Source organism: Gavialis gangeticus, unplaced genomic scaffold (genome assembly GCF_001723915.1).
Source record: "Gavialis gangeticus isolate Ggan-Ray unplaced genomic scaffold, GavGan_comp1, whole genome shotgun sequence".
Classification (NCBI taxonomy): domain Eukaryota; kingdom Metazoa; phylum Chordata; order Crocodylia; family Gavialidae; genus Gavialis; species Gavialis gangeticus.
The window spans coordinates 23,342,322-23,364,088 of record NW_017729003.1 but is presented as its reverse complement, the minus strand read 5'-3'; the positions used below and the strand labels follow the sequence as shown (position 1 = coordinate 23,364,088).

The 21,767-nt window shown below is 42.3% G+C and overlaps 1 protein-coding gene across 3 annotated transcripts in view; it reads right to left on the bottom strand.

Annotated features, from left to right (window-relative positions):
- The window catches only part of ANK3 (ankyrin 3), a 604,477-nt gene that overhangs the window by 323,096 nt on the left and 259,614 nt on the right, over window positions 1-21,767 (bottom strand). For 2 of the 3 annotated variants that reach the window (XM_019507908.1, XM_019507909.1), the window contains exon 1: window positions 6,778-7,193. The exons of the other annotated variant lie outside the window; for it this stretch is intronic. In XM_019507908.1, coding sequence (XP_019363453.1) covers window positions 6,778-6,891 — 114 coding nt within the window. In that variant the 5' untranslated portion in view covers window positions 6,892-7,193. Of the gene's footprint in view, window positions 1-6,777; window positions 7,194-21,767 lie in introns of those variants that run through there. 3 annotated transcript variants of the gene reach the window in all.

Here is a 21,767-nt window from a genome sequence, read left to right as displayed (position 1 = left end):
CACAGGTCTATTGAGCTGGGCTGGCTCTTCCTCTTCCTGCTTGAGCAGCAAAGCCCAGCTCTATATAGCCCCTGCTGGCCCAGACCCCACGCTCCTGGGCAAAAACTGCTGCTCAGCACAGAGGAAAGGGACCTCTTGCACTGAGGTCCCTTTGTTCCCCACCACTGCTGCTCAGCCCAGCTCAGTGAGCATGGTGTCGGAGCTACGTGTGCTCATCCCCACCTGTATTGCGGGGCTGGGGGAATGGGAGCGAGTGGGCATGCGGGAGCCAGCAACAGCCGGGCGGGAGTCCCGGGGCCAGTACTGATGGGGTCCAGAGCAGGGCAGCAGGAGTGCAGGGTCCCAGCCAGCAGGGTCTCTGTAGAGCCTATCTAGCTCCCCTCTATCCCTGCTGGTGCAGCCCAGCCCAGCTCCACAGACCCCTGCCAGCCCATGCATTGCACTCCTGCCACCCTGCCCTGGGCCCCACTGGTGCTGGGCCCAGGACACCGGCACAGGCCCCATGCTCCAGCATGCATGCTCACTTCCATTCCTCCCACCTGCACCACCATTTTTCCCACTTTCCTACCCACTCACCGGCCACTCTGCACCACAGGGCTCCTGGCTGCATGGCCAGACCGCAGGACTCAGCAGGAACCACCCTGGCCCTGAGGACTGGGGCAAATGCCTGTGATCTTCCCTTGCCTCCCTGCCCCCCCTTATCTGAATTTCCTGGTCTTGCACAGTGAGGTACAAACAGCCCCACAGTTCCAGTTGGTGGGGACACGGGGCCGGGCAAGCCTTGCTGGTGCTTGTCCTACTGCCCCTGGCTCATGTCATCTTTCTAAATTTTTTAGGGGCCCTACAGGCTGGATGGAATAGCCTGACAGGCCAGATCTGGTCCATGGGCTTAGCTAACCAAAATGAATGTGTTAGTGAAAAATGTCTTCCCATTGTTCCAAGAGCTGCACTCAGACTCAAGCAAACAAGAACAAGGAGGAACAGCCTCAAGTTGCAGAAAGGGAAGTTTAGGTTAGATATTAGGGAGAATTTGCTTACTAGGATAGTAGTAAAACACTGGAACAGGTTACTCAGAGAGGTGGAGGTTTTTAAGACCTAGCTAGACCAATCTTGGACTGGGATGATCTAGTTGGGGATGGTCCTGCCTTTGGATGTGTAGATGACCTTCTGAGGTCCCTTCCAACCCTGATTTTCTATAATTCTATGATTCAAACTCAAGAAAATCAGCAAACATTCAAGTCTACGTGGTTAGCATTATTTAGAAGAATTGCTGCATTTAATAAGTCACCTACCTTCCAGCCACACCAGTTATTAAGAGGGTACCTGGTAGCCATCTACCAAATAAAAGTAGGTTTGTACCCACACCATCCACTGATGGAAGTGGTTATATCACATAGAGAGTAAGAGTCATGACTCAAATTCTCATTTAAATTAATGGGAGATTTGCAGTCAAAAGAACTAACACTGCTAATGACCCCTCTTTGAGGATTTAGTCGGGCCTATAATAACACAAGCTTAGTGAATGGGGGGCAATGAGCCAAAGGAATCTAGCATATCCTCAGAAGATACAAACTTTGGCCGTTTAATAGTATGAAATTACCACTATTTTAGCATTTTGGCTCAAGGTGTAGTTTTAATTATTATAATATATATATATATATTCTAAAAATGTGATGCCTATTGAACCATGTCATGTTTTCATTTTGTTTCAAAATTATACTTGGTTCCTTGGCAAGACTTTTTATTTCTCCCTATAAAGTTGGGCAAGAAAGAAAAGACAAAGGGAGCTGGTAGAAATTGATGAAGTTTTGCAAACCTAAATAAAGCTTGGCTGATATATCCTACAGGCCCACCTCACCATGGCATTTTACCAATCTTTCCACAGCTAGGGAGATCTGAAAGGTTATAAATGCTTTCGCCATCCTACCTCTACCAATAACTGCTAATGTTAGTTAAACATCAAGAATATGTGTGAATAGTTCACAGTTGTGTACTGTGACAATGGTAAGTTCTGGCTGAAGAAGTCAAGGTAAGAGGAGTGCAGAGTAAGGATAAGTGTTGAATTTAATTTGTACAAGTAAAATGGAAATTCACAAAACAAAAATGTTTTTTCTTTGTTTAAAAGTTGGATATGGAAGTTAAAGTTGATTAGGATAACTAGCAATGCTGCATCAGATAATCTAATCTTGACATTCTTTCAAGGGTTGTATCAAGAAAATAAATTGTTCTTGCAAGCTGAATGGGGGAGGGGGAACCCTTTTCATGATAAGAATTCAGTGCTACCAACAATACTAATTAAAAGAAAATGACTGGAAGCAAGTTTCCCTTTTAGAGCCCCATTTTCTTTTAGAGTCTCCATTTAAATCCCATGTGAGCAAATGAATATTCTTAATGAACCCAATGAAAATACGTCCATGCTTAAAGCCAGGCATGTACTTACTTACCTTACCTAAGCACAAGGACTAGAGCAAATGCACTGCTGCTAGCCACTCCACAAAGGGATACAATAGTCCAGTCCCTCTCTAGAGTGGCACTATATCTCTCAGAATTCTTGGTTTGGGGCAAGTCTCTTCATTAACATCAATTCAGATATCTTCCTAGAAACCCAATAGTGCCCTAAGTTATGTGTCTAGACACATTCCAATTATTCTATTTTATATTCCTCTGACAAAGTATCCCCATGTCAAAATTAAAGGCATGAGCCAAAGCCCTCTGAAGTCTCTGGAAACACTATAATTAAGCTGAACAGGCATTAAACAAGACCCTAAAATTTAGATTTACTTTTTCTTTTCAATGGGTCAATTGGTTATGTTCATAAACCTGTTAGACTAGTAACTTCATAGTTGAGCCTTGGCTTTGATTTTATAAATCCACATACATGAAGATCCTACTGCTGTCAACCACAAACATTCAAGAATCATGAGTCACACTTTAATATAATGTTAGATGCTTTAAAATAATAAATGTGTGGGTCTTTATTTGTTTTCTGATTATTGAGCAGTTAGGATGGCTTTGGTCATCTTTCATCCCCATGTGGGCCTTGTTTACATAATAGCATACAAGGTACACCAGTTTCATTTCAACCTTTTAAAATCACTATGGTTAAACTAACGGAAACTCCTTCATGGTCACTCTCATAAGAATTTAAGAGTGACTGGCTGCAGTTTCCCTAAACCTGTTTCCAATCAACATAAGCTAAAATGAAAAAAAAACACTTTCATTTAAATGTATCCAAGCAGAGGTTTGTACCAGTGTACTGGAGTAAATGTATAGCTTAGCTCTCCAATGCAACTTTCCTAGCTTGTGAGGGTACTTTAAGTAACATCAAATATCACGAAACTCATAATAAAATTGCCAAAATTCACAACACTTGGATCCTGTATGTTTCCTGCCCCACAAGTCTGCTGCAGTAGAGGATGCGATGGCAACAGCTTATTATAATATACCACAATTGGCAGTACTAGTGCTTTGAGTACTCGCATTACTCTGAGTTCTGGTGGAACCAACTAGTTCTAAAGCATGACATTCTAATGAAAACCACTGGGTTGAATATTGTATACAGCATAAATCATTTAGTATGCACCAAGGTTTACTTTGCTTCAAAAGAAAAACAGTACAACTTGCTTTAAAAAAAAGAAAAAGAAAGATTTCTGCCTTTGAGAGTCACTGGCACAAAGTGAGTATTTAGATCTCCCTAGATATTGGCATATGGGAAACTATTTCTATTTTTCATAACCAGAATTATGCATTACCTAGGGAACCTTCTCCAAAGTCAAGAAATGGTTATATAATTGAGGTAATACTTATTCTTAAAAGGTGTTTCCTTTTTTTCTCCATTAGTTATATTGTTTAGGAATGTAATCTGCCCCTGAACATGAATAGACTCTTCCAACTTAAGAAAGTGAAGACACCATACACAGCTATCCAGAACCCAGACACTGTACAGCCATGGCAGAATCTAGCTTTAAGTTTTAGAAAATACTTCAACAGTCTAAATAGTAAAATATGTACAGAATAGGTCAAGAGATGCATGTCTCCCACTCTCTGGCTCCATGCCTTTATTTTGCTGAAGCATGTGTAAGACAAACAGTGCAGATTAAAGTCTGAATCTCCAGAAGTGCCCACACTTTATGTGGGTGGGCCAGTACCCCAATGCACAAACAAAGGTTAACCTGCCTAAACCAGACACATGTAGATGTGCACTAGCAACTTGGAAGAACTGGTCCTAGGGCTTAACTGATAGGATATTAGATGTTATTTTTTCTAACACCTTTTTAGAGAAGATTCTAACAAAAACATTATTACATGGTGAAATGCCAAACAATTCTAAAGCTGTGATTTTTTTTCCTCCAACTACAATCCCCAAGTTAGACATGAAGCTGTATCAGCATGACCAAGGAGAGCTTGTTCTCCCACAGACCTGACTGTCAAACCATCACATGCCTCAATCTCCTCGTATAAAATTACCCAGATACGTTAGCACTCACTGCTGTTTTAATGCGATTGGAAGACCCTAGAGGATATTTTTGTATACTGCTCAAGTAAAGGGTTAGCCTTGTGCAGTATCTTGTGACCAGTATAAAGAAATTCAGTATTGTTTGCTTGTAGGTGGGGCAGAGGGACAAGAAGTGATTCACAACTCAACGTGGAAATATTGGGAAAAAATGTTTTCTAATACCCACCAAGTACAAAATGTCAGACAAGCAGAATCAAACAGTTTATGCCCTGGGTAAAGAATAGGCAGAATGATATCTTTGTCACGGAGACCAGTGATTGAACAATATGGATGTAAACATAAACTCCCTCTTTTTAAGTGAAAACAGTTACTGATTTTATTCTCCCAATACCTCAGTATGTCTTGATTCTGCCCAGTCCTGTAAGATACTGGAAAGAAAGGATAGTAAATTAACTACTGATCTCCAGCCTGTTAAATAAGCCATTGCTGGTGTGCAATCTTGATGTTCTAACCTACTGTAACAAAATGACATAAATGTATAGATTTTTCAATATTTTATGACAGCTAGGTTGATATTTATCCATGTTCTCCCAGTTGCAAAGAGATTTCCTTTCTATGACATTGTGTTGTATAAACATTAAAGCATTTTGTCCACAAAGCAATTGTCTTAGATCACTGACTGAAGAGTTTCTTATTACCATATCCCTTCCATATTTTGCTAGTAAGTAAATATGAACAAATAATGGCACATGAAGATAGCATATATGTGGTTATGTATGCTTTTGTAAAACTTAAGCCTATTAAGGATAACAATAGCTCCCTACATTATGAACAGAATTAATTGTGAGCCTAACTCAGAACTCAAATGTAAATATATACTGACAGGCCAGCTTCTCAAATTTGTGTTGCTCTAGTCATTTTGAGCTGAAAAAATCCTGATAGCTATAATGTTATAGACCTACATACAACCATAGAATCAGACAAAAAATATTACAAATTCAGACCAATTTTGAGGTGAAAGACCTTGAAAATCTGCCCCAATGCAATATTTTAATCCTGTGCCTTCATTTATACCACAAAAATGTTAAGGAGATCTTCACATATACACTGGAATGGAAAAAATATCTATAGTTAACATGCTGCAGTACACTCACTGCAGCCATCTAAACACAGCCTCTTAATGTGTTCGCTGGAACAGAAGGCAGTGGGTTTCTCAGTGTTTTACATTATATTTAAAACTGCCATTACAGAAGAAAGAAGGGGGAAAAGCAAGAAAATGTTGACTATCACTCAAGCAAAAGATGCACGTATGTTAAAGGAAATTTACACGTCATAAGGAAGCACATACACCACTGCTCTGAGCATACTAAGCAGATCTATCCCTTAGGGAATTTCACAAAGACACATAGAAATGTTTTATAATCAGAATTCTGGGTCCAGACCATGAGCTCTGGGCATTTTTTTTTAAATTAATTTCAACTGATGACTGAGAAACCACTGTAGGGCCTTATCTATGTTGACTGGTATATAAGGTGTCGTTTTTACGGGCAGATCCACAAAACACTCAGAGAGACATCTTTACCTGTCATCTATCAACTATTTTGTTTTATACGTTGGGAAAAATACTAAGGAACCACTACTACATTCAAGTCCTAACTGAGCAAAGATTAGGAAGTGTACTGAATTTTTTGGGTCTCAGTGTGTCATTGGGATTTCTGTATCCAGGATAATTATACAACAGAGAAAAACAAGGCTCCATCATCTCACGTGTTACAATAACAAAAGAAAGTTGCTAATCCAAAATTATTATGGTTTGATTTTGCAACATAATTTGCCTTTAGGAAAAAGGGTAACCAATGAAACATTCTTTTTCTGTGACTATTCCAAAAATGGATGTTTTAAGAGCCAAGCATGTGACAGAGTCCCAACACAAAGAAAATCTGCCTTCACACATGTTCACATCAAGCACAAACATGTAGCCTATTATTCATAGCCTAGCAATGTTATGCATTTAATCTTTAAGTTACTAGTATAAACTATTTTTAACTCACTTATGGCAGGCTGGCGTATCATGATAATGTGACTGATTTATATGCAAAATGAACGCACACCTTCTGCATCATCACTGCAATCAACGAACACCTGATTAAAAATTCAATTGCACTGCAAACCCCCCAGTTGTGGTTTGCAGTGCTTTTTATAGTCTTAACGAATTTCTCATATAGCTACCAAGTTACACACATTAATGATCCGTGATAGTTCATCTGCAAGAAAATTAAAACAATAAAATCCATAAAAGAATTTGGTACAAATCTAGATACCTTTTTTTTCCGATCCCTTGATCTTTTCCTGTGTTTTCTTTTTTTCTCAGTTTCTTCATCAGCATTAATTTCTAAATCCCTGTTTTTCTTTATCTGTGATGCTGCATGAGCCATAATGCATTAAAAATCCTTTACAACAATACTTCCTTGTAAAAGGTAATATCCTCAGGCACCTTTAACCAGCCCTTACAGCAGTGTTCCAGTGACTGGAAGGAAATGTCTGAGCAGAGCCAGGAACACATTCAGAATTCAAAGATCTTGTGGAAGCTAGCAATCACTACAAAACTGCATGACTGCGGATTTCTTCCTATACCTTTCTGTACCTGAGCCTTTATAAAACAGTGCAGCCATCGTAATGCATTTAACGTAATGAAAAAGACAGCTGGGACAGAGAAAGCTGTGTTATGGCTGTATCCCCTGCCACCAGCTGGAAGTGTCTAACTGATTCCACTGAAGGGGGAATTCTGAAAAGAAGGGTTTTATATTAAAAAAAATCCTGAACAACAACATATGCTGCATCACTTTTTTTTCACTGATCCTTAAGTCTGTTTTTAAAACCTATCTGAAAAAAAGGAAGTTTATGATTTATACTACCCAGCTAGTTTTACATGGTAAGTCTCTTAACCTATAATGAAATGGAGTAGCTCCCACTTTTGGGTAACTGCTGATGGTGACAAAAAAAGAATATAATAAAAATTTCATTTTACCATGGAGACCCTGACTGCATTATGCTGAAAACAATGCATGCATTGCCATATCTTAACAGAATGTCCTTTATGCTGATTTTTTCAATTCCATTGATATTTAGTAGAAAGGATTACAGAAAGCCCTGCTGTCTTCTTTTTTTTTTAAACATGCTTATTACAACACATCATACAGAAAGATGTGATCATGCTACTGTGTGAAACAGACATTTAATTCATACATTTTCTGGCACTGTTCTCTTACATAGTCTCAAAAAAGGGGGAATCTGTGCTGCAAACACTATTTCCATGTCTTCAGAAATATATTTTTAGGCTTTTATGTCAAAGCCTGCTTCAATCACCTTACTATTTTTGCTACCTCAATGACTGCAGCTTTTGAATATTCATTACAGGAGGTAAAATAACAGTCATGTTACAGGCCTGCAGGAGGATCTTTTACTAGTATGTACACAGAATGAGGTATTTAGTAAATAAGGAACCATTTTTTCCCTACACAAATGTGAACAACCAGTAGCTTGCCTAGAAATTGCTGTTTTTAATTTCTAACTGCATGTAGTGAGCCTAATGAATGATAGAACTTTAAGGCAGAGACTAATTCCTTAAAGAAATTAAGCCAGGAATTAAATGCCTTAGCAACTAAAAATGGTAGATTTCAGATGACACTGAAATTTTATTTGTAAGGGGAAAATAGTATTAATTAGAAAAGTAAAACTGCATTTGAGTATCAGAGCAATCAGCCAAATGACTATTGAATCTTCAAAGCATAATGTACAAGCTACAGGGGTCACATGAGGTTCTGTATTTTCTTCTCTGGAACTACTGATATGCTATACAGAACCCAGATTTTGAGTTTCACTGAAAGGTAAGTATGAGGCTTAGCTAAAGGAAAATAATCTTTCTACATTTCTTAAATCTGAAAAATAAAGAGTTAAATCAGCAATTTGCTATATTATCTCAAAAGCCAGAAAATGGACTTCTGCTTGGTTGCCATTCAGGTTCTAATTAATTTAAGAGAAAAACTGTGTACTCAAGGCTGTGATGTGCAGTGGTTTTCATGAGCAGATGCACAAGGATACAGAGCTCATTTACAAGGCCCTTCACTCTAGAAAGGACCTTTCTTACCTCTTTAAGCAAATCACAAAATGGTCCTCTGTCCATACCTGCAAAAGCCAACAACTCCTCTGAAAGCCAAAACCTGCACTGCACCTTCACATGACTACATACCAATAATTATTCCTTAATGGCTGGCAAGATTCACATCAAGTTATTCTTGAGGGTTTACATCTTTAAGTATTGTTTTTGCACCCGGAATGTTTGCTCCTCATTTGACCATGAGCTGTAAGCCTTCCAAAAATTTGTTCCTATTTTGAAATGCCTAAAATCATAGCTGGTAAAGCTGACAGCTTGTTGTCCATTAGCTTCAGCATTCAAGCACCAGAGAATGGAAGAGCATGAGGAACATAGCTCCGCCAAAGTACATGATGGAGGGTGAAGGCTATTTTGTTTCTTTCTGAAGACTTTTTTGTCTTCTAAATTCAAACTCTCTACTTCAGATGATGTACACTAGAGTTTGCCAATCTTTTAGAGGCAACAGGATGAATTAACAGAGCATGACCCAAAGGCAGGCCATCACTTCAGCCCTTACCACAGTCACCACCTCCCCCACCATTGAATTGCTGCCAACTCTCTGTTACCAATATCCCCTCTTGCTGCTTTTCCACTGATTCTGTCACCAATCTGCTGACTGCCAATTGCCACCAATGGCCTGGCCTGGCCTTGCAGGATAAAGCAAATGAACAAATCACTTGGCAGGCTGAATCTAGTCCATGGGCCATAGGTTGCCGGAGGTTCTGTCCTGGGCTAAAGACGGAAATTACACACAAAAAAACTTAAGGGACCAGAATCCAGTTTAAACCTGTAACAGAATAGAAGTTCAGTGTACATAAACTACTTTCAAAATGGCTGAAACTGGTTTAAGTTAAACCTAGTTGAATGTAGTATCAGATTTAACTGATTTAGGTCAAACCGGTTTATGGAACTTCTGTCCCAGACCCCTTCCTGGTTTAAGTTAACTCAGTCCCCCAACATCCCAGGATGCTTTGCAGCCCTGGGCTGGGCTGTACTGTTTGCTCCAGTGGAGCAGGGTTGGCCACCTCTCTCCTCTCTAGCCAGAGCACTATCACTGCTCCTGCTGGCTGGGAACAGGGTCAGGGTGGGATACCCTGCTTTGGAGTGCTGGTAGCCTGAGGGGGAAGAGGAGGGTGGCGTTAATCCCCTTCTCTGTCCCCTCGCCCACTGGCATGGGACCCCAGCAGGGCCTTCCTGGCATGGGGGAAGCAGCCCTTGCCAGGCATCCCCAGCCCACCCAGCCCAGGTCGCTGCTTAAGCGGCAGGAGTGGGTCAGGGAGGAGAGGGGCATGGAGCTGCAGCTTCTTGGATTCTTCTTTCACTGTCTTTAACAGCTCTTCCTTTTGTTGTATCACTTTAGTTAAAGCTTTGCATGTCAATAGTAACCCTTCCAGAGCGATTTATTTCTTCATCCTTTTATTCACCCATGGTTTATGCCCAGAGACCATCTGAGAGGACCAGTAATCATAGAATTGTACAAATGCATCTGTTCCACAGAATATATCCTTACTCCAAAAACCTGAAACTGTTTTTCTTATCACCTACTTTTCTAGTTCCAATACCTCTTTTCTCACCAAGTCTGCTATATCAAGTCAATCCAAAAAGGGGGAGAGCTCCTGAATTCTAGCTTAATCTGTGTTCCCTCCCTTGCAAAACCAGTCTGGCAAGTGTAAGTGACTGAGCCCCCAAGCCCCTGGAGCAGATGTCGCAATCCTCAACACCTGTAAGTTCAAGCAGCTTCCAATTTCAAAGTCCAGCATTCAGCAAAATGTCCAAGTGCTATGCACAATAAAGTCTCTCATCCCAAGCAAATTCAGTAGTGCCCACCCAGGGAAAGGTGAAGCTCAAGCACTCCTGGAGCAAGCGGGGGTGGGGGGACTGGGGATGCCTGGCAAGGGCTGCTGCCCCCCTCCTCCTCCAGGCATACCCCAAGCTGGGGACCATGCAGGCCACAGTGGAGGTTTAAACCCCTCCCCAATCACACACAGCCTGCCGGGGCCTGGCCACAACCCCCTCAGCTCAGCTCAGCTCAGCTCAGCTCAGCTCACCTTTCCTCCAGCCTTCCACCCACTGCAGAAGAGAATAGAGGGCTTGCTTTAGTGCACCCCCCCCCACCCGCAGCTTCTAGCCTGAGCCACTGCAGGCACACGGCTGCCTTTCTGGAATCAAAAGTGTATGTGTGTTCATTTGCTTCTTGGTTCAATCTACACTAACCTGCAAAGATTGGATCGATTCAGGCTCAGGCTTTTTGAATGTCTGTACTTAGCCCTGATGTATGCAATGGGCAAGGTTCACTTTGATGGAGCTAGAATTTTTTCCCCATGTGCAACTCAAGGTCAGCAAACAATAAACAGTTCTGAATGTCTGGGGATTCAGGGGAGAGCTAAAGAATCAAACATCTTTGGGATGTAGAAAATGATACAGATAGCACACTGTAGTAGCAAGGTCATGCTCCTTCTCATAATTTCTTAGACCTTAAAGACATTCCACTTGCCTTTTTTGGATTAAGAACACAAAAGTTTATTTTAATTGTTTATAAGACATTCTCTTCCTGCAGTGGCTAAGAGGGTTACTGACCTGTGAGACATTAAGCAGACAATTTTATTTGTGCCAACCACTGAGTAACTGTAAGTTTGACTAATGGGCCAAAATTTGACTTTGATTTTACTAGGAGCTACATATGTACATCCAAGGGCAAAGTATGGCCCCAAAGATCTGGCTCCTACTGCAACAGGCTCCATCATGCAACTATGTTTAGGTTAAAAATTTACTGAGAGAACGAACAAGTTTTCAGTTGCATAGCAAGCAACAGAGTAATAATGACAGGCATATTAAGGCAGAATACTTGAATTCCAGCCCAGTGGTCTGATGAGACTCAATGAAACAGTGACTCAGTGGGAAGCCAAGAGTCATATATCAGGGTTGGCATCCAACAGGATGTATTAGAGAGAGGGACTGAGAAAAAAGTAGGTCTGAGAAGCTGAGAAAGGAAAATCTAAGAGACTGTGGAGACAGGGGAATGCCTTGGCAAGCAAGCAAAGGTAACCTTGCATTTAAAGGAAACAGCAGTCACCCAAGGGTTCAGGTTCTGACTCTGACAGTTTTCCTGTGATTTTTGGCAAGTCCATCTCTCTGGGCTGCTGTTCTTCTGTAAAATGAAGTCAACTATATTTCCCCATGTGTGAGAGAAAAGTCTGCTTATCTGGAAAACACTTTGATATTGGGTGGGCAACCTTTTCCTGCCTGAGGCCAGAACTTGTGATCCAGCACACTGCCACAGGCTACAAATCTTTGCCCCCAGAGAGCTCAAACTAGCTAAGCTTACCTTTACCACAGGTATCCAGTCCAGCTACAGCAAGGATTAGCACAAACAGGCACAAGCTGGGCTACACCATGCCCCAACCCCCCTGGGGCTCTTCCAGTCCCCACTTACCCTTCTTGTGCTAGAATGCTGCCGAGAGCACCCAAAACCAGCTGCCTGCAGCCACTAGATCAGAGAGAGGGGTAGAAGATGGACCAGGGAAAGTAGTAAGAGATAAGCTAATGGGATGCTTATAAGCCATAACAGCTGCAGCTGGGGTGAGTGGAGACAGGTGGAGCCTCAGGGGTTTGGGGCATGGTGCAGCCCAGCTGATACAGGCAGCTGGTGTCGGCCACTCCAGGGAGCCTTGCAGCCAGGCCTGGGATGAATGGGGACTGGCAGAGCCCCGGGAGGTTTGGGGCACAGTGCAGTCCAGCTGCTACAGACAGCTGGAGTCAGGCACTCCTGGGGCTGCTCCAGTACGGGCTGGGGTGAGTGGAGACCCGCTGATACTTCCCTCTGCTTTGCTCCCTGCTGCAGCCCTGGGAGCGGCCAACAGGCTGCGCAGTGCCTCTCCCCCAATCTCTTCTCTAGTCCCAGCCTTACTCCTGCCTCCCCTCACCACCACAGGAACATATTATTATTTTCCCTGATTTAAACCTAGTTTTTTCTTTTCTTCCTTTTATCCTGATTTCAACCCAGTTTTTATGTTTGGAAAATAAACCCTGAAAAATTCCCACTTTTTTTTTTTTTAAATAAAAACTGAAAAAGAACACTAATTATGCTCAATGTCACAAAGAACAAAGACTAGAGGATTATTTAACCTTAAGTTTTACCCTCCTCTCATTTCAGAAGTCCTTGAGTCATGGCTTGCTGGCTCTTGCTCCATTTGAGGCCCCAAGATTACAGAATATTATATCACTGTTACCCATTCTATTCTTCCAGAGAACAGCAGAAGCTTATTGAGAAGTGGAAAGATTGAACAGACACAACTTATACAACAGAATAAAATAATGATAAAACTTCCTTCAACTCCAATATAACCTGCGCCTAATTTAGTTGACTTCTATTTCAATAATGATGCTACTATTATACAGTATTATGGGACACCACAAAAAGAAGAATAAGAAAACCATCACTTCAGAAGACCTGAAATTGGTGGACAACAGAGGAAACAAAGTATTTTTATTGTAATAACAATTACACTTTTACTCTTAAGGACATCCTGCATTACTTCATAAAATGAATGGAAGTTCCCGAATCCAACTTATGTCATGTAAAATTTAAATGTGGAACATGTAGTGGGGTATATAATCCACACACAGAGGATGGATACACTAGATAAATCTCACTAGTTTATAGAAAAAAGGGGAATGAAAGTGATATGAAGATGCCAGTACTTCTCCATGGTATAAGAAGAATGTTCTGCACATGTAGATCAAGGAATAATATGTGCGTGTTTCCGACCTATAAGTATAGGTGAACTAGAGGATGGAACGTAGTTGGGTTTGTAGCTTATAGATGGTAAATGACAACAGAAATATATATGATGCAAGAAACATGAGAAAGGTAAGAGTACATGTTTAAGAAAAACACACACCGGAAGAAGTAAGAAAGTTTCTGATCTGCAGACTGATGGTGAGCAATGACAGATACACCCTGGGGAACTACAAAATTTTGAACGTAAAATGTATGACTACACTTGGTTGCATATCATTTTGCATAATTTATCCTGGGCAAATACTGTGCCTCCACTTCTGTGGCGCTCTTGCCACTCCAGCTGGGAGCCTCATAGGAAGGCACTGAGCAGTGACATGTGACTAGATAGCTGGTGAGTGGAAAGGGGACCACCTGCCTACAGGAGGAGGAGATGGGTTGGGGGGGTATGTAGGTGGGTGTGGGGCTTGTGGGTGGGTGTTGGCCCCCTGACCACATGCCCCCCTTTCCCACCATGGTGAATAGGTCCTGCAGCTTGCAGCAGCAGACAGTGGGCCCTCAGAGCACTCATGGCCATGGCAGACAGAGTCCCCGGTGGCACGTGGCTCTGCCTGAGTCTTGGGGACTACACATAATGGCACATAGCTGGCCTGGCTGGCCTACTGGTACACGTCTTCAACTCAGATGAGTCTGGCTCCACACCAGCATGTGGGGTTGCAGCACTGAATGCTGGAAGCCCCATGTGGAGGCACGGAGCCAACCTGACCCGATGGCACATGGCTCCCACCTGCAGTGCAGAGAACCTCACCTGCTGGCATGGAGCCAGCCTGGTTTGGTTCAAAGGCACGTGACAGCGAGCCAGGCTGGGCCAGCTGCATGCCACTACATGCAGTCCCCAGGATGTAGTGCCTAATTTTGTATTTTTCTGCACATCATTCCCTGGGGCATAGACAGAGGAGTTGACATGCTTGTTGAGTTGCCAAAACACCACCCAATTTCACTAGCAAAACAAAGAGGTGTTATTTACCCTGGCAGCAGTGAGCCACAGGTCACTGTTCCTGCAGTGCACATTGCTGCGACTTCTCTACCTCCCTGCTGCCAAAGACAGAGTGGCTGCAAAGAAACTGGCATGACACAAGCTGATTTTGATAATTTTCCCTAAGTATTTTTTTATTTCTGATTTCATGTGTCAATATAATGGAGGGTTAAATAAAGTTTAATAAACAACTTTTGTCTATGAAAACTGCACTAAATGAGTGATCCTCAAATAAATGTTCTCTTTTTCTTTCAGAGAGAGATCTGGGTCATTGTCTCAGTAATCAAAAACCATAAAATTGTCCAAACTGTACACTGCTTCCCAACTGGTGAAACTGAAATTTTAATAAACAAATTTAACCACCAGCGCTCTGCTGTAACTGCTCTACCATGACCACACACAATGCAAAGCTAACCCATGTCGCAGCTACCATCCCATACAGTCACATGGGTCATACAGACCCAGGTGGATTTCCTTAAAAATTATCACAGCTGACCTGCATAAAATTATCAGTAAACCAAACCAATGACCAATTCAATGAGTGTTGTTCTATGCTTGTCACAGATGGAAGTCTTCTGATGCTTTAAAAATAAAAGAGAATAGCAGATATAAACACTAGGGCTGTGCGAGGCTTCGAATAGAGCTTCGGATCTGGAGACACTTTGGACGCTTCAGGGTTCAAAGCAGCACATCCGGGTCAAAGCGCTGGCCTCATTAGGCTTCCCAAAGCAGTTCTGAGCTACCAAAGAGCTTCGGAGCCACCTTGGAGCTGCCTGGGAGATCCGGCCACAGGGTATAATGGGGAAACAATAAAATATCTATAACTTTGTTGTTTTTTGTCTGATTTGGATGAAATCTTCAAGTGTGATAGACTCTGCAGAGAGAATGAAGCCTGCTAAGATTCAAGAAGATTGGTGCAGGGATTTGGGGGGAACAGTACCCCAAAATCTTGAAAGCAAAACTCATGTCACGTCTGGGCATTACAACATAGTGGGATGAAAACTGCAGGGGTGGTAGCTCTTACTGAGGCCACAAAGCCTTCCAAGTTGCAAGAAGATTGGTGCAGGGGGTTGGGGGGAAAAGCCCCTCAAGCTGCGGACAAGCAAAACTCGTGCCATTGGTGCTTGTGGGACTGATTTTCTCTGTCTTGGGGCGTGGGAGACACTACTGCAGACCTGGCTGCTAAGCTACTGTGTTACCAGTTACCAATCAATCAATTATGATTCACTCAGGGACCAGGGACTCAGGGATCAGCTCAATACATAGGACCTATTTACTACATAACGACTTAACAAGCATCAATTAGCACCTACAAAACCAGGCTAAGGAGAGGAAAGAATCAATACAGACAATCAACTGCCCCAAGACAGAAACAGTCTTGGCACAAGTTTTGCCTGTCACCAGTCAGAGGTGCAGGGCCCCAGAACCCCTGCACCAATCTCCTCAACAGCCAGCAAGCGTTGTGGCCTCTGCAGTGGCCACCATCCCTGCAGCTGTCACCCTGCTGTGCCTTAACACATGCAGTGTGACCCATGGCACGAGTTTTGCTTGTCCGCAGCTTGAGGTACAGTTCCCCCCAAACCCCTACACTGATCTCCTTGAAACTTGGGAGGCTTTGTGGCCTCAGTAAGAGCTACCAGCCCTGTAGTTTTGACCCCCCTGTGTTGTAACACAGAGCCGTGACATGAGTTTGGCTTTCAAGAATTTGGGGTACAGTTCCCCCCAAACCCCTACACCAATCTTCTTCAAATTTGGCATGTTTCATGCTCTCAGCAGAGGGTACCATCCCTGCAAGTTTCATCAAAATCAGATATAAAACAACAAAGTTATAGATATTTCACTGCTTCCCCCTTATACCCTATGGCCGGATCTCCGAAGCGGCTCCAAAGCTTCAGAGCCGCTTTGGCCAGACTGACACGGAAACCCGGTCCGGAGCTCTGGATCAGACTGCGGCCATCCAAAGCAGCTGGATCCGAAGCCGGATCGGATCACTGCCGACTCGTGCAGGCCTAGTAAACACCCCTGGAGTATTTCCAGTTAGCTGGTGTCAAGTCCATGTCTACTCTCCCTATTTGGAACATTTAGTAGCCTAGTAATAATAAGTGCTAAATAAAAAGCAGTATGTTGCAGGAGAATCATGATACCTGCAACAGGATCAATAAGTGAATCTGCTAAAGTAAATGGAGCTGCCAAACAAAGATTGGGATGGAAGCCAAAAGTCAAAAATAGATGCAACACCTGGCCTATTTTTAACAAGGCACATTTGAGTCAACCTTGATTGTTGTGAGCTTGCACATGCTATAAATATACAAATTATATTAAAAGAAGCAGACTCGTTAACGTTTTGAATAAAAAAAATCACTCACTGCAAATGAAATGTCCTTTTATTTCATTTGCAGTTAGTGATTTTTTTATTCAAAACTTTAACGAGTCTGCTTCTTTTAAGTGTCATGCCGCTGGACATTTTAAAACTTTTAGTAACATGGGTTCCAATATGAACTGGAGCATATTATTATTATTATTTTTTTATTCAAAACTTAAATGAGCAGACCAGGGCAGGGTAGGGACCCACACTAATGTTCTGGCTGTGTGTTAGGAGTTAGAAAGCTCCCTGGAGTTAGGAAGACCTTGAGACCTAATATACTTTTCCTTATAGCTTATAAACAACATATAGTCATGAAAAAGGAGCGTCAATAATTTTTTGAAATAAAATGGAACTTGATATATTTATGGATGGGATTATAGGACATGATTGTTTATAGACTGTGATTACATCAATGACCCAAGAGATGTCTTCTATGTCCTGTGTTACTATGTTATACTTCCACCTTCAGCACCCAAGAGCAATTTACACTAAACTCTTCTATCTAGAAATGAAGGACTGCAGAACACACACAGGCAACAGATGATCAGAGTGGCCAGTGTCAAACAGACAAGCTCTGCTGAGGGTTTCCAGTGCTTGCTGGTGCTTCAGCTTCTTAGAGGTAAAATGAATCTCCCCCTCTCATGACATTTTTCTTGAAACCTGATAGAGCAGAAATACACAAATGGCACAAAAGTTCAAAATGCTATCTTGAATTTATGTGAGCACTCCGATATTTTGCATTTGTATTTCTGTGAATTGCTTTTGTGTCCAAAGCATGGCACTGAAACCAGTCATCTTGATGAGAATGAAATCAGATAACCCAGAGAGAAGAATGAGGGACATTAACCATTTGATGAAGGCTGCAGCAAAAATTCTGCTTTGTTTTTTCCTCCCAGAGCTGGATGCTGCACCTGGGCTTTCCAGTGTATACACAGTGACATATTTGGGAAGTTTACCCTGGTTCAGGGTGGCAAAATTCTGCTCTAATTATTGCTATCATGGAAGTCATCAAATCAAAGCTAAAATACATCACTTAGTAAAGACCCCCATCCTAATGAAATTGAAACACTTGCTGAAGATACTTTAAAAAATATTTGAAATAGAGTATGAATAAAAAGCATAGATCTATGTAGAGTAAGAGAATTGCTTAATTAAACTTCTCATTTATTCATTAGTCCTTCTCCTCAGTTCAAAGGGCCACCTTTGTTACATTCCCAAGGGCTCCGGAACACAATGAAACAAATATAGAGTTATTAAGAACTCAACATGTTGCCCAAGGAAAACATCTAATACAGCAAACATCAACAGACTCCACAGTTTTCACAGAATTGACTTGACTTTCAGGAAAAAAATAGAATTCAAAACTTGATGTGTACAGGACATATCAAATGCAAACCTCAAGGATGGCATTTCTCTTCCGTTTTCCAAGAAACTAAATTCACTCGCTGGTGCCATAAATCTGTAAGCCTGGTGTTTTGCAAGGTAGCATACAAAAATGCTCAGTTTTGTGAAACTGGTACCAATGTTAGTCTGGCAGCTTTCTACCACAGAAATGCTTTTATGTTTTGTTTAACAAAAATAGAAGGTCAGTTTCAGCAATGTTATAACTAAGACTATTCCAAGTGCAAGGGGCAGGGGTGGGGGGAGAGGGTAGGGGTGCAATTAGGAGAAAAAGCTAAAACTCACCGCTATTATTACAAAAAATAGTTTTAATTGCCTATGTAGGAGAACAATTCTGTCATCTTTGCCTAGCAAGAGAAAATGTTCATATAAAAATTATATTAACTTTTAATATAGGTTATATTTAACAGGCTCCTCTGTCCCACAGAAATACACAATAAGAGACAAGCTCTGAATAACTTCAATCCAAATAGACAATAAAAATTGAGAGGAGAAAGAATATTTTATTTGTCTCTATTTTAGTGTTGGAGGATTAGGTCAGAGAGAATAAGAGTAAAATTTAAGTAGGGTCAGAGTGTTGTTGTTGAGGTCCAGAAAATATATGAGAGGCAAGGATCTTATGTGGTATGTTTTACTGCAGTGTTTCCCAACCCATGGGTTATGATCCAAAAGCGAATCGCAAGAATATATGAAAGGCTTGTGAAAAATTATGGAAAAATGTGGAAAATCACAGGTTTTCTCCTTCAAAAGAGAAAAATGTGGGAAACTAAAGGTTTTCCCTTGCAGGCTGGCTGAGTTCCAGCCAGCAAGGGACTGCATGGGGCTGGGGGGTGCGAGAGGAGTCAGATCAGGCAGGGGGGTACCACGTGCATGTGCGCGCACACACACACATGGCAGCCAGGAAGCTTCTGCAGCTCTCCAAGGTAAGTCTATGGGGTTGGGGGGAATACATGACTTGCCAATGGAGTGGGGAGGGGCTCAGGTAACATGACAGAGGGGCATAGTGGGGCTGCACTGCCTTCACCTCTGTTCTGTCCTGTCTCCCCCGGTCCCACCTGTTCGGCCATGGAGGTGGCTCCTGCACATGCTGGTTCACCCAGACTGCAGCAAGCCTATGGTGCACAAATGTGGGGGTGGCATATGCCCCACCCCCACTCCCTACCCCTCCCCTGCCTCACACCCTACCCCATCCCACACACTGGGGGGCTGGGGCCTGGGGGCAGCAGGCTGGAATGAGGGACACCAGGAGGGCTGAAGGGATGGGGAGCTGTGGGTTGGGACTGAGGAACACTGGCAAAGCCAGAGGGCTGTGAGTTGGGAATGAGGGGCACTGGCAATCTGCAGTATGCAAATTGCACAACAAGGAATGCAAAGTGCACAAAGATGAATGTCACTTGGGAGTAATGGAGGGGCACATGTTGATATTGCTGTTAATGTTTTCCTGTTAATGGTGATTTCTATCTTTAAAATTAAGACTGGTGAGCTGCTTTAACTTGTAGTGTGTATTTTGGAGCCAAATACTTGTGCATTTTCTATTTAAACTATTTATTGGGTTAGGACTGGTGGTCAATGTTTACCTTGGATCCTTGTACAAAAAAGGTTGAGAACCACTGTTTTACTGGATTGCCTATACACTAAACTCTACGAGCTGGAGGAGCTGTTGGGCAAAGTTTCAGGCATTAAGTGCTCTACCTGAAATCTAAAAAAAAAAAAAAAAGGCAGCAGACACAGGCTGAGCTCAATATTTGAAAGAAGACTCTATGTAAATGCAAACAGCCTGTTTTGAGGGACAAAGGAGTGTGGTGAACTAGAAGTGAATCCGTTATGCATTATAGTAGATTATTGCAGGGTATTTGTGTACTCATTGAAAGATGCAATCTATTTCTCTGCATTATTCAGGTTGGTGAGATGGTTGTCATGAGTAAATTTTAAGGTGCTTTTGAAATAAGTACCTGAAGTGACTCGCACAAATCTTGTAAGAAATTAATCCAGTAACTGAATCCAGATCTCCCAAATGCCAGTCTACTGCCTTAAACATAAAACCATCTTCTTCATGAATGTTCCTCTGAAACAGAGGCTGACGTGAAAACAACAAGAACAACAACGACAAAACGTGCTTTACCAGTAGAAACAGTACATTACTTCAAACCAGCTCTGCAGTGTCTGTGAATATCAGGCACTTCAGTGGGTCTTTTTGGCACTTTTAGCTAAAGCTGATTTAATTAGCTATTAGATAAAAGCACCAAAACAGTCCTGCCAAAGCACCCAATCTTTACAGATGTCAGCAAGCCAGGTTGAACTAATGCACTGCCTCTTCTGGGCATGGAAATGTGCTGAGTTTAATGTAAAGCACTGGGGTTTTGGGGGGTGGGCAGGGGCTTACATCTACAAGCACCCACAGAGCTTAGCATGTATATACACATGCACACGTGGGCACATGCTCACAAATTCTAATTTCTTAGAGAGAATAAACTACCAATTTGCACTTAAATCCCATTAATTTGTTCCTCATGATTTTTTTAAATTGAAAATAAACATGATTTGATGCCAACCTGTATAAGCAACACAGGCAGTTCATGTAAAAAGATATATTAAGGACAACATGTACTATTTCTATTTCAAATACACTACAGGTGCTCCCTAAAATATTTGATGATCCTAAACATTTTAAGTAATCAATATAACTCAAAGTGAAACAGCTAACATGAGACCAAGTATGCAGAAGAAAGGGAAAAATCTTCCTTGTTCTAACACCTACCAGAAGTTAGGCTTTCAGGTAAAACGACTACATAACATTATAAAAGATCTCTACAAGCCCTGTATTCAATTGGGAAAGGATTCCTCCAGTGCAGGAAATGAGGAAGACAGTGCATTCTGAAGGACATATGGACTGTGGGTGCTCGACCATCTGGGCAATAGTGATCATCGCCTACTGGAATTCACCATCCAGCTCAGGGTGTCAAAGGCCTGCAGCAAGGCAACAGCCCTAGGCTTCAGGAGGGCAGATTTCAATGAGATAAGGAGACTAGTTGGGGAGGCACTGAGGTCCTGGAGGGGAGGGGAGTTGGGAATCCAAGAAGAGTGGTCGTTCCTTAAGGAGACAATCCTCCAAGCCCAAAGGGTGACATTCCTAATGCGGATCAAAGGGGCCAAGAGTGCTCAAAAGCCCCCATGGCTCACCAAAAGCATCCAGGAACATCACAAAGCTAAAAAGGAGGTGTACACCCAATGGAAGGGAGGGGCCATCACCAAGGAGGATTATACCTCCATTGCTCAAGACTGTAGAGGGGCTGTTAGGAAGGCTAAGGCGGAGATGGAACTAGGACTAGCGACCCAGATCAAGGATAACAGTAAGTCCTTTTTTAAATACATAGGGAGTAAAAAGAAGGTACCAGGTAATGTAGGGCCTCTGCAGGATATGCTAGGAAATCAGGTGGTCACACCAGATGACAAAGCTAACCTCTTTAACAATTTCTTTGCCTCCATCTTTTTGACCAGGGACCGGGGCATCCTCCACACCGGGATCCCCAACAGACCCAGGGCCAGTGAGGGCCTAGTCAGGGAACTTCTGGTGGGACTAGACATGTTCAGATCAGCAGCTCCTGACAATCTCCACCT